Genomic DNA, 12680 nt, shown 5'->3' with positions numbered 1-12680 from the left:
TCGGACGCCGCCGCCTCTATCAAATGAAGGGTGGCTTAATAGGACGTGGGAAGCGCAGGCGACGACGACTCTTGCACATGTAATCGATGAAGCAGCAGGGCGAAAGGCAGGGTCGTTGTTGTTGTTCTTGTCCACATATTATGGCACATGCCCACATAGGGGGATCGGCCAAGAATTGGGGGGCGCAGAGAGTTTTTGAGGTAAATAATTCCTGGACAAAATTAAAATGAATGGTAAGGACAGAAGAAGTAAATAAAAATGAACAACGAAATAAAACGGAAAATGCAGAACGCACGCAGGAGATCGAGACTGATGTTTATAGCAGAGTAGTTAAATGATAATGATAATTGTAAGAATAATGAAAAAATTCAAAAAAAATTAACAAGGTAGCCGTCTTGATTCCATTAAAAAACTTTGCACGGCAGTAAAAACAGACTTGTGGCTGTACCCAAGTATGGTGGCTCCAAACGACAATGAGACTGGGCTGTTCAAACAAAAGCCAAGCTGTTGTAGAGGTTTCTCTAAAAACCGTCTTCGCATCATGGTGTACCGGCGACAAAACAACAAAAAATGGTCTATGGTTTCGTGCTCACCACAAAATACGCAGACGGGATTAAGCGGTAACCCGGACTTGTGCAAATAAAAGTTTAAGGGTGGGATCCGGCAGCGGAGACTTGATAGAGATACCTCAACCTGCCGTGAATGGCATGTTGGCCTGCTCCACGAATACCTCAGGTGCTGGTAATCATCAGGTCTTAAAAGAGATCCAGTTGTCATTCTTAACAAATTTTACCGCCGGAACCTCGCTGCTGTAATGTACGCTGTAGCCTGAACGATAGGTAGCACGGGGCCATTGAGGGAAGCCTTTGCCAGGCAGTCCACAACTTCACTGGCTGTCACACCGCTATGACCTGGCACCCATATATCATGTGAACAAGGCTCAAATGCGGAGGGAGTAAGGAATGGAAGGTGTTTAGAATTGGCGAATCAAAGGCCGAAGCAAGGGATGAACACAAAGAAAGAGAGTCTGTAATGACAGCCACTGAAGAGAAAGCTGGCTCTAGTTTGCGAAGAGCAATCACCACCGCCAGAAACTCCGCTTGGAAAATTGGGGTGTAGTCGGGAAGCCGCACAGAAAAAGACCAATCTAGAAGCGGGCAATATATTCCCGCCCCTGCCTTTTCATCACATTTGGAGGCGTCAGTAGCTATCGTTAAGCTAATAGGTAGGCTTTGTAAATGGGCTTCTAAAAATCCATTTAATATGCGGGGTGGTAAATGCTTAGCGTTTTTCGGGAAAATGTCATCACAGACATTTTCTACAGAGTACCCACTGTTTTTTGTCGGAAGGATGTTATACAAAAGAACAATTAAAGTTTCAAGCAAGTTTTGTACCATAAATACCTGCGAGGTATGAAATCTAGGCCAGTGGACTCCAAAAAAGGAAGTCGGCTGGCAACAAAAAACAGACAAGGAGCGGTGTAAATCTGATTCATATATCATTAAGTACGTCTGAACAGATACGAATTGAAATCTAGATGATAAGTAAGGAATACGGGCTTCAAGATAAAGCACCTTATTGGCCACACAATTGGGGAGGCCAAGGCACAACCGAAGCGCTTCACGCTCCAAAAGAACCAGCGGGCGAATTTTGTAAGCAGCCGTACCAGAAAACAGTACAGATCCAATTTCTAAAATTGGTCGGACATACAAAACATATATCAGCAAAAGTGCATCTCTCCGCATTCCAGAACGGGGATTACATAATCTACGCAACATGCCCACAGCACGGGCCCCTTTCGCTTCGACATGGTCACACGGAGCAGTTCTCCAGCTCGAGCGACAGCCGGCCTCCTCCTCCTCCTTCTTCTTCTTCTTCTTCTTCTTCTTCTTCTTCTTCTTCTTCTTCTTCTTCTTCTTCTTCTTCTTCTTCTTCTTCTTCTTCTTCTTCTTCTTCTTCTTCTTCTTCTTCTTCTTCTTCCCAGGTATATGGCACAACAGCCAGCCGGCTCAAGAGCTTCGTCGTCGTTGCGCCGGCGCATGATCATCTTCTTCATTCCAATTTATTTATTTTGTAATTGAGCAAACAGGCGTCAGGGAAAGCGCATAAAGCAGGAGGAGACGAAAGCGGATTTGAGCTAGAGCCTAAAAGGATTGCGCAGGACAAACATTGGGCCTCTTCGATTATCCGCCTCTGGCTGCCAGCGGGCTGCCTGCGGGTTGCCAGAGCGCGGAGCCAGGCGCTCGATTTTCTCGGGCTGCTCCGCGCACTTCGGTGGCTGCCCAGAACGCGTTCGTTTCTCTATGGCTGGGCGGTTTCGAGCAGCCATAGAGATGATGGCAGCGCTCGGTTTGTGATGGCAGCGCTCGGTCAACTAGCAGACGACGGAGAGGCGGTATGGTAGCGGGAAGCGCGCGCGGCCATTTTTATATGGACTAGAAGGACCGCGGTTCTTCATGTGATGTTTTGCGCAATGCAGGCGCTTATTTCGACTAGACCGCGGTGCATATCGTCTGTGACGCCTGCAATGAGCAATTTTGCGATAGTTCTCGCTCTTTATCTATTTGTTCTGCGTACGTGTGTATGATCGCAGTTCGATCGTCTCACCACCTCGCCAGCGCGAATGCTCGCTTCATATTACGATCGCGTATAGTTCTGATGCACAAAATATTTCGGCTCTTAATTTCGTGCGCCCGGCTGATATTGCAATGGTGTTCGAGGCCTTCCACTAGAGCGATCAGACGAGCGCATATATGCATGTGCTGAACGTGTTTGGCGATGTGTTGGTTGAGCGCGATACAAGAGCGTATATATGGTCTTCATTGCGTTCTGCGCAACGGAAAGGCGTATATGGTTTGAGAAGCGCTTGACTGATTTAAACATGTCCTTTATTAAAAGCCTTCACGAGCACACTGATTGATGCATCTCTGCGCGCGCAGACAGTATGTGCCATCACAGTTGTCACTTACGGCAGCCGATATAGGCGAGTGCTGATTCTGTCGTCGCCAACTGTCGTACAGCTTGATGCCCGGGCCTTCTGCCACAAATGCTTAAAATATCTGAGAAGAACAGTACGCATGCATCTCCTCCCATTTGGATCATTAAAGAAATAAAAAGAATTTCCCAGCGCGGATCACCATGCATGCAAACTTACGTGAGGTGCCGACACGCAATGCCGGATTGTAGCACCTTTCATTCGAATGCCAGTCCTCTGCTGTAAAGCTGTCTCGTTCCAAATACGCTACGTAGCTAAATTTGTAAAGTAAACCCGCTTGTTGTACATGAACGTTCAACCAGCTGATCGCTTTTGTCGAGATTATGCGTGCATGAATTCCTTTAAGCCGCGGCCGACAGACTACAGAACGGAACGCATCCCGATTCTTCTCTGATTACAGCCCTCAGGAGTTCACGAACGTAGAAATCGCAACGACCAGAGCGCGGAGTTAATCACCATGCAAGGTCGATTGTCTGCGGTCATACGTCAGCCATACTTATTGTGTAGGAAACAAACATACGATAATCCGAGACTACGGCGTGTTGTCTGATGAGCGACGCAGGGCAGTTTTTCCCTCCGATGTGGTGTCGACTGAAATACGTTAGACTGCGATTGCTGATCGCATGCTTTTGAGAATTTCTCGAAGCTTACACAGCACACTGTGCACCGAAGGCACACGGTAACGTTGTCATGGCCGATGTTTATGGGTGCGAGGACGATCAGCTGTTTGTCCTGCAGTCTGCGGCAGCCCTCAGTAACTTCAGGTCGTTGTTTTCGATCTCAAGCAGCCTATTTCTGCCCTACGCGTGCGTAGCAACGAGACGCAGCAGAACGCGAAGCAACGGAGAACATCTGCTCTCCGTGATCCATGACGGGCTTGCCGCCGTGATTGCCGACCGGCTGCTTCCGGTGGCTGTCAGACCATGTGACCATGTTGCGATTTCCTGTCAGGGGCGATCTTGCTGGCAGCCAGCGGGCTGCCCGAGGGCTTTAAATCGAAGAGGCCCATTCATCAATTAAATCCCTTTATCAATGCATTGTTTTACCAGGAAGTGCTGTAAATAAACATCACATTGCGAAATGCACCGACTAGCCCTGACAAGTGCCCTTTTGCTCACATCTGTATTGGCGTTAATGCAGGATCAAGTGTTCTCTGTGTCGTATATTCGCGCGCGCACATTATTATCTGCACGAGACGCACGCTGAAGTCGAAGCCGTGCTACGGAGCCTGGAAGCCCGCAAGCGTAGTAGTTTGGCCGATTGTCGAAGGTACGCTATGGGTCTGTGAGATGTTGCGGCGTGTGAGGAACGAAGCTGGCGGCGGTGGCAGGAGTGAGCGTGCACCGCAACATGGTCACAGCTTCTGCATACGTGGGCGGTGCTGTCACAGGAGGAAGTTGATGGCTCCACGATAGGAGTTCAATTACCTGCTCCTGAATAACACGGCCTGTAGTGGTCTGTAGCAGGGCAGGCGGTGCCTCGAGAGTGAGACATATAAGCAAGCTGGCGGGCGGCTTCTTCGCGAATGAATCCTTGAACCTACTGCTGCAAAAGCTGGTTCTCGTCGGCAGAAGAACAATCAAGGGCTCGTCAGACAGTCTAGACAGCCGTATATATGAGCGCCTTGCTTCCGTGATTTGTCATAGCTTGGAAGCGCTTGGTAACATTTCCGACGGTGGCGGGTTTGTTGGTTCAATGCTATTATCTATAGGATTGCCAACCAGCCCAAAAACGAAAGTGACCTTCAATTGAGGGATTCGTCGCAAAGATCGTTATAAAAGCGTCTCCTGTGATTCCTTTCATGATGTCATTGGCCTTTTCTGTCTCAGGCATTTGAGGGCTGACAGTAACCGCTTGCACAAGTACACCACGTTCCCTATGTAGCTAGCGTACGTGTCTCCGTTCTGCTTAGCTCGACCACGGAGACGTTGCCCGGCTGTGAGCTTCCGCATGGCAAGGCGGCCGAAACGTCCGCGTAGCTCTTTTTAAACGAAGACCACGTCGGAATGTCGGCCCTGTGTTTAAGAAACCAAAGGTGGGAAGCGTTGGTGAAGTAAAAATTTACGCTGCTCAACTTGACGGTATCGTTCCACCTATTCTAACTGCAGACGCATTCGCAGGAGGGCAGCTAATCGTGAACGTCGTGTCCGTCGATGTATACCGCTGAAGATAGGTGGGTCAGGCTGCTGTTGCACACCAGAACGGACGACGGTTGGAGGAATGGGTGCCGATATTGGGGTCATACTGTCTTGCATTCTGGCCGGTGAGGGTAACATGGGGCTCCAGATTGTCAGGATGAAGCAGGGATGACGACTCACACCTCCACGTATTGCGATGTAGGGTTCGTTCACGGGCTTTCTGGTCAAAGATTTCACCAGTGGTTCTGGGCTGCAGCATTTATTTATTTATTTATTTATTTATTTGCTTGTTTGTTTGTTTGTTTGTTTGTTTGTTTGTTTGTTTGTTTGTTTGTTTGTTTATAAACCCGCAGAGCCAAAGCATTACAGTCATTAGTTCTAAAGGCATATCACAGAAATCATCTTCATTTAATTCAACGCGCAGACTCCGTAAACTGTGCTGGAAACATCCCCGAGGCTGTCGACAGCATAATAACGGCTTACACTTACGTATATATGTGCGACCGACTGGCATTGGCAGAGTGCTGTCTTTTGGGAGTTTCGACAGGAGTGCATTATCGGAAGTCCTCATTCAAGGCACCTGGCACGAAGCTCACTCATTTTCGTGAAAAAACACTGCAGATCAAAATCTGTGATAGGTTTGACACTGCTGAAACGAATGAGCTAGCTTCGAGCTACAAGCAGTTCGAATTTTAAACCTTGACGCCATGGCACGATATAAATGGCGAACTGACCGAAATGAGATGATCCTGATTGCTGGACATGGTGGCCAATTTAATCATTTCTCTCAGTTGAGAAACTAGTTCAGTCATCAGTCTATCCATTTATTAGCGCAAAAAAGCAAGTAGCTGCAATGAAAGGTGTCTTCAGCATTCTCAGAGCCCTGTTCTCCGTAGCGCTAGGAACCGCGCAGCTAGAAATAATCCGGGACACAGCAGGAACATAGTAGCACCCAATTTATTGACATATAATGGCGAACAAAGAGAATGTACGTGAGTCCGGATGCCACGTCACAGACTTGAAACGAGCGTACAGTTATCTCGGCGCTCTTACGTGTTCCCAGCCTCTAGTGCCGTAACTGTACTTACTCGACAAACACGTTGCAACTGGAGAGCAGTTACAGAAGTGTCATGCACGGAGGAATAGAGCGCACCCTGCAGTACGAGTCACCAGCATATGCATGCGTGACGCAGTTCATTAAAGCGCATCATGCCAATATGTCACTTATTTATTTCAGAATACTGCAGGCCACTGCTTGGCCCAAGCAGGAATATTTATTTTAGAATACTGCAGAATACTTGTAGTCGCATCACGAGTATTCGAAAAATTATCGATGGATTTCATCGATAGCACAAGCCATTCCATTCATTTGTCTGTTGTAATAGCGAACCTGAACACTTACACGTGCTTACAAATGTTTCTGGAAAACAAAAAACAAATACAGCAAATCTTATTTAGTGCGCAGTCTAAGCTTGCTGCCAGGAAGCTAAAAGTGCGCTTTGCCTCTTCTATAGGCGACATGAAAAAGGGACCGCTAAATGCCAGGCTGCACTTCTAGGTAGCGAGGAAATCCCGGTGCTTTGTGATTTCTGTGATCCGTAAAGTTTTGTGGGCACCTGTATATCCACGGAAAATAACTGAGAACGCCAACCATAATCTCCATTAGGCCGTTTATAGCCAGGAAAACAGGTGCAGAAGGCGAAGCGTTTTACGGCCCTGGGCACCGTTTCTACAGTTTTTTTTTTTTTTTGCTGCCAATGAACGCAAAAGTCCTGAAATCAAATTTGTTGAAACGCGCGTGCACATGTTGAAAATCAATGATGTCTCACTCATTTTCTTTTTTTACAATGTTAGCCTTTAGCCAATGGTTTCCTTCCGACGAAGGGACTGGGAGAGGCTGGGTCACTGGGTGCAGGGGTTTATGCGCAGAAAGCCAGTTTATGCACCTTTTAGACCACTAAAACCTGCACACATGGACGAAGCCAACGTCCGCTGCAATCACGGGCCCGTAATAACCTTCGCCAACGGAAACGCAGCTGCTCTAAGAGACCGCGCCGGGGAGCGGATGTGTTATCTTACCAGTTCATAGAGCTCTCACGTTACCAGGCTTTTGGATTCTCGCGTAAAAACTTCCACGCAGCTACAGACTAGCGCAATAGTTTCCCCCGGACTGTCAGCTGGAAGCCGCCCCACAATGCGCTTCTTAGCCCTACGAACATGCTTCATAAGTCGGCAACAGCACCTGCGTTTTGCGCGTAATAAGATTTACTCCGCACTACCTTTTGTCCTTTTCATAACACACTCAGCATAGAATGCAGTGGTTGATACACTTCTGCTGATATTTCTGCCGCCAGCAGCTCCCGCCATGACGTCGTTGGGATTCCAGCAGCGGCAGCAAACCCTATCAACGGCTGCGGGGACCAAAGGAGACGTTGGCTCCCAGGTTGCGCGGTTCTACCAGGACAGAGTAGTATTCATCACCGGAGGAACAGGTTTTATTGGGAAGGTATGTGTCCACTCCTATATCTGTCGCTTTTGTCATGCGCGTATTTTGCGCTAATTGCGCGCGCAGTGGTGTGAAAAACCACTATAACATCTACTGGGTGTTTAATAGTCATTGTGGTCACCTAATGGATATAGCGAAGTGATGATCTTAGGAGATTTAACCTGAAATACACTCAAGCCATGCGCTTGGAAGAGTTGTTAAATTTGTGCCGTTAATGATAATCGCGGAACACTTCATATTACCCATCACTTGCACGCCAAGGCTGCTCACCGGACCCCAATGAAAATGATGTCACCGCTTCAGAAAGTTCTGTTTATATTAGTCAGTCTGAAACATGGGGGTGGGGGCTAAAGATTATTCAAGCAATACTTGCTAATTCTGTTTATTCTCAGACACCCTGGAATGTCCTATCATTTATACTGCGTCATTTTTCTGCTTTACGATTCACATCAAAAGTAAACGAAACATTATTTCCTGATGTCAGGGTGTTCACGCAAGGGGTGTCGGAAGAGCAAAGACGGGGCCCGACTAGTATGCTACTGCACGTCTTTTTTTAAGCTCTAATTTATTTTTTATGATGGCTATGTCTGTGCATTATTTTCAGGTTCTCCTGGAAAAGCTGCTGCGGTCTTGTCCCGGACTGAAGCGGGTCTACCTCCTTATACGCACCAAGCGTGGACAGGAGCCGCAGGAGAGGCTGGCAACAATTCTCAGCTCACAGGTGAATTTCGCACCCCAACCAGCGTTGTTTTGCACTCGGCAAAGCGGCGCGCTTTTCGAAATCGATCGTCTATTGTCTCCGGATGGCCAAAAACGTGTTGCACCGCAGCGCCGAAGGTAATGGCGTTTTTGAAATTCCAAAACCTGTAAGCTATTACAAACGGCCCGCTACAAATGTATAATTACAAACGGGCACTTAAATGTAGCAGTTCAAAAGTTATCTATCAAAAACTAGTTAACCATTTTACAGGTTAACATCATTCTTAACATGTTATCTAACGTCCGCCAACATTGGTATTACTGTCCCACTGATGCTATCGTCCTACCACGAAAAGCCGATTTTTAAATAATTAGTGGCGGACTTGTCGAAACACCTTATATATATATATATATATATATATATATATATATATATATATATATATATATATATATATATATATATATATATATATATATATATATATATATATATATATATATATATATATATATATATATATATATATATATCGACTGCATCGCCTGAGGTCATGCGAATTTCCGTGCTTGCTTCCATATGCCACCTTTCTCCTCCCCCCACCCCTCCTTGTTTTCTTGCTCATGACCAAGGATGACAGCTGAAACTATTATGACAACTATTATAAAAGTATTATGCTACGAAAACGCGGATCTTTGTGTTCAGACATCATCTTACACTGATGAAGGACGGTCCACCGTCCGAAACCGTTGGTAATTAAAAGTTTCTTCGTGTGTATTTCACTACTAACTACGGGCAACTTGACCACTCTTAATAGTCTAACCAATCAGAAGCGTCCAATAGTCACGAGATCTACGAGCGAAGAGCACGCTCGGACAGCTACGTGCACGCTGTGACGTCGCAGCGGAGAGTCACGTGACGAGCGCTGATCACGTGATTGGCCTAAACAGCGCCGCTGATGACGCGTCTACTTTGTATGCGTCTGGAATGATCCACTAACTGTCGCTGTAAAAAATTGAACAGGCTTTCGTGTAATATATGACACAGTTTCAGCGTCACTTGTCAAAACAGCCGTGGCGTGTGGGGACATCATGAGGGTCATGTATTTGTGAGAGTCCTGAGCGTGTGATAGAGGTCTAATAATATACATGACTCATTGACAATTTTAGTCGGATGCAACTCAAGAACGAAGCGGCAGATGCCCCTCAGAGGAGGCCCTCCAGCCAATGGTGTCGACCCATAATCACGACGCCGTGGTTAATCCCCTTTTATCTGCCACCCCCTGTGATTTCACGCTAGCAGACCAAAGGGGATTAACCATGACATGTAAATCGGTCGACGCCATTGGCTGGAGGGCCTCCTCTGAGGGGCATTTGCCGCTTCTTTCTTGAGTTGTAACAGGTTACAGTTGACCTCACAACGGTTGGGTGCAGGCTAGCCGTTTATGTCTGTGTTTACTGCCCGCCATGTTCTGTATCTGTGAAAGGACCTCAAGCTTCAAACGAGACTGCACTTTTGAACATGGCCGACGTGCAGCTCTTGCTCGCTTTTACGTGCGAAAGCCACATTAAAGCAATCAGGCACGCGTTGGTAAAGGGCACTGGATCAGTCCCAACTCCTCTCGTATCCTTAACAGGCACTGACACATCAGAATACGAAAGCCTTTGCTTTTTCGCCCCTGTAAAAAAAAAAAAAAGTGTTCCATCGCGGACGGAAGTGGTACTAGCAAGACCACTTTCAGCACCGGAGGACGAGGGGAATGCCCTGACAGCCCGCACACCACAGCTGCTTTGAGCTGCCGCGTCGAATAGCATTTAATTGAGCAAGTTTATATTGTCACGCGAGGCTCAAGATATCACGCTCGGTTCTGGGCGTCTGAACAAGAATAAACGCTGGGCGTTGACGGTGGACGTCGGTAAGCCAGAAACGCGACAGCGCTCGAGGCCCCAGCAGAACAACGACGACGAGTGCACCGTGTCAGTACCTCACTTCTTAGCAAAGCTTATCAATAGTCGGTAGAAAACTGCGAGGCTGAATGAACACTTTGAAATTAGAATGAGGACAACGCACCAAAATGTGAAAATGAGATTAATGGGAGTAATGGAAGTAATGTTAAAGGGCGACTGCACCATTTTTTGAGAATTCCGCAACATTCCAGGATTCAAATCTATATAAAACGTAGGTAAAGCATGCCAAGTGTTTTTGCGCTAGCATTTAAAATGGTGACGTAATCGACGATTCAACTTAGGCTTCTCCTCAAAGCAGAGGAGCCGTGCTAGAAAGTTTGGTGTGACGTCACGGAAGGTAAGATTCAAATTGCCGTGACCACCAACCACACCCTGCCGTGGCTCGTTTGATGCTGCCAAACAACTCTCAGCGGGCTTTGCCTTCAGTAGCGTTGGTTTTCTTCCTTCAAAGCAAGCGTTTATGCGTTGTAAACGTACCGGTACCTTCGATGACGTCATCATGCCCCCCCCCCCCCTCACTTGGCGCTGGGTGGTGCGGAGAAGTTTGAAGGGCATCGCGATTTTAAAAAAGCGATTACGTCACCATTTCAAATACTAGCCGAAAAAAACTTCACCTGCATGTTTCACACATTCGACCCTTTTAAGCTCGTCGATTTATAAGCCATATGTAGTTGTCCTTTAAGTAGTCGGAGGGCAGCCAGGATTAGAAAATAAACTGGAATCAAAGATAACCTAGCCGAATTCAAGAGTAGGAAATAGAGTTGGCTGAGACATGAACGGCGCAGAACTGATGTCAAGCAGTTTTCTTTTTTTTATGGTAACAGATCGGATTCCAGTGAAAGAGGGCAAATGAGCTGATATTACGAAGTTTCCTGGAATAGGCAGGCCGCGGCTGCCGTTGACCAGTGATCATGTCCGGAAATTCAATTCAATTCAATTCCATTTATTTTCCAGAAAATTCTGGCGGCTGCCTGGACTAAAAGTTGTAGGTATACAGCTTGACGAGGCCCAGGCAGCCGTTACAAGGCATAGAAGCAGACTTTGTTGAGAACATTTAATGCTGGGACGCGATTCCTGAAACCTGCGTTGGAAGCATTTCTGTCTTTCTGATCGTTTTAGTGCATTTGCGCGGTTACGGGCAGCTTAAAATTCAGCGCTTAAGAATTTGCTTGTTCGTAATCAGCGACACTTCCCTTACCGCACCAAGGACGTACCTACTAATCCCAGGACAGCCAGGCTTCCGCTGTTTGAACGGAACTGATTTTTTTCTGTTTAGTATTAAATGAAATTAACAAGGATTACGACAAACGAATCAATGGTCTTTTTGCATATTCCTCATTACCATTTCCCAATAATAATTTCTTAACAGCGAGCAGAGCTTATATTAATTAGTAGCTACAGTAATGGGGCGTTATAATGTATAGTTTACATATAAGCATGCGCTACAAACCGCCAAACAAGAAAGAAATTATCTGATATATTTTCTTCCATAAGAAAGGGACAGACATACCTTCATTGTGAGCGTATACTGGCATGGTCAAGAAGTGACGAAATTAATGACGCCCAAAATTCCACATATAACTTTGTATGTCCCTATCCGCACTCCGTAGTTATTTGTACACTCTCTTTGCAAACATTGCCTTGGACTTAATGCAGAATGAGAAAAAGATGGAGCGCATTGTTCCTTCTCGATTTTGCCCCAGTGCTCGACACTAAACGAGACAGTGAGCGAACTCCAAGGTGCCATAAGGTTTAGGCTACAATTCAGTGAAGTCTAAAAAATCATAAATAGGAAATTACACCCGTGATAACACAGATGATCAGCGCTAGCGGGTTAAGTTTTGTGCATTTGCATTTGTTTTTCCGTTGAGTTGTGGCGTGCTTTGCCAACGCGTGATTTACTGTGACGATCCCCCCCTCAGCTTGTTGACGTTTCCGCGCCATTGCCACTCGCTTACGCCCCGCGTCAGGTTCTCAGCTTCTGACTGCCGTTGCCCTGCTTCGTCTCTTGCGCTGTTGGCGCGATTCACCAGTCACCCCGACACTCCTGGACTTTATGCGAAGCTCTCAATTTGTGCCGCTCCGTCGCCTTCGCTGTGGCGCCTTCTATCCACGAAAGTTCGTCGCCGTTCTGTTGCAGCGCCCTCTATCTGCGTCATTTTCCGCTCCGATGCCTACACCCTTAAGGTGGAGCTTAAGCGTCCCCTCCAATTTCTGCACTGTCATTTGTGCAACTGGAAAGCGCTAGCGAATGTTTTTTGCTGTGAGCGCTGGAGTAACCAGGTTTTGTATCCAGTCTTGGGAAGTGCAACATGAGGTATAAGGTGTGGAAATAAGGTAGCCGTGAAGCACTGTCACACACACACAGTCACGT

General features: G+C 46.8%; 1 protein-coding gene across 1 annotated transcript in view; it reads left to right on the top strand.

Moving 5' to 3' along the window:
- LOC144129978 (uncharacterized) overlaps window positions 1–12680 on the top strand; it is a 49164-nt gene that overhangs the window by 16892 nt on the left and 19592 nt on the right. Inside the window, exons 14-15 of the mRNA XM_077664028.1 lie at window positions 7491–7639; window positions 8244–8360. Of these exons, the coding sequence (XP_077520154.1) occupies window positions 7491–7639; window positions 8244–8360 (266 nt within the window). The remainder of the gene's footprint in view (window positions 1–7490; window positions 7640–8243; window positions 8361–12680) is intronic.

The sequence above is a fragment of the Amblyomma americanum genome, chromosome 4 (genome assembly GCF_052857255.1).
Source record: "Amblyomma americanum isolate KBUSLIRL-KWMA chromosome 4, ASM5285725v1, whole genome shotgun sequence".
Taxonomy (NCBI): domain Eukaryota; kingdom Metazoa; phylum Arthropoda; class Arachnida; order Ixodida; family Ixodidae; genus Amblyomma; species Amblyomma americanum.
The sequence above is the reverse complement of the archived record's forward strand: the minus strand, read 5'-3'. Positions and strand labels throughout refer to the sequence as shown.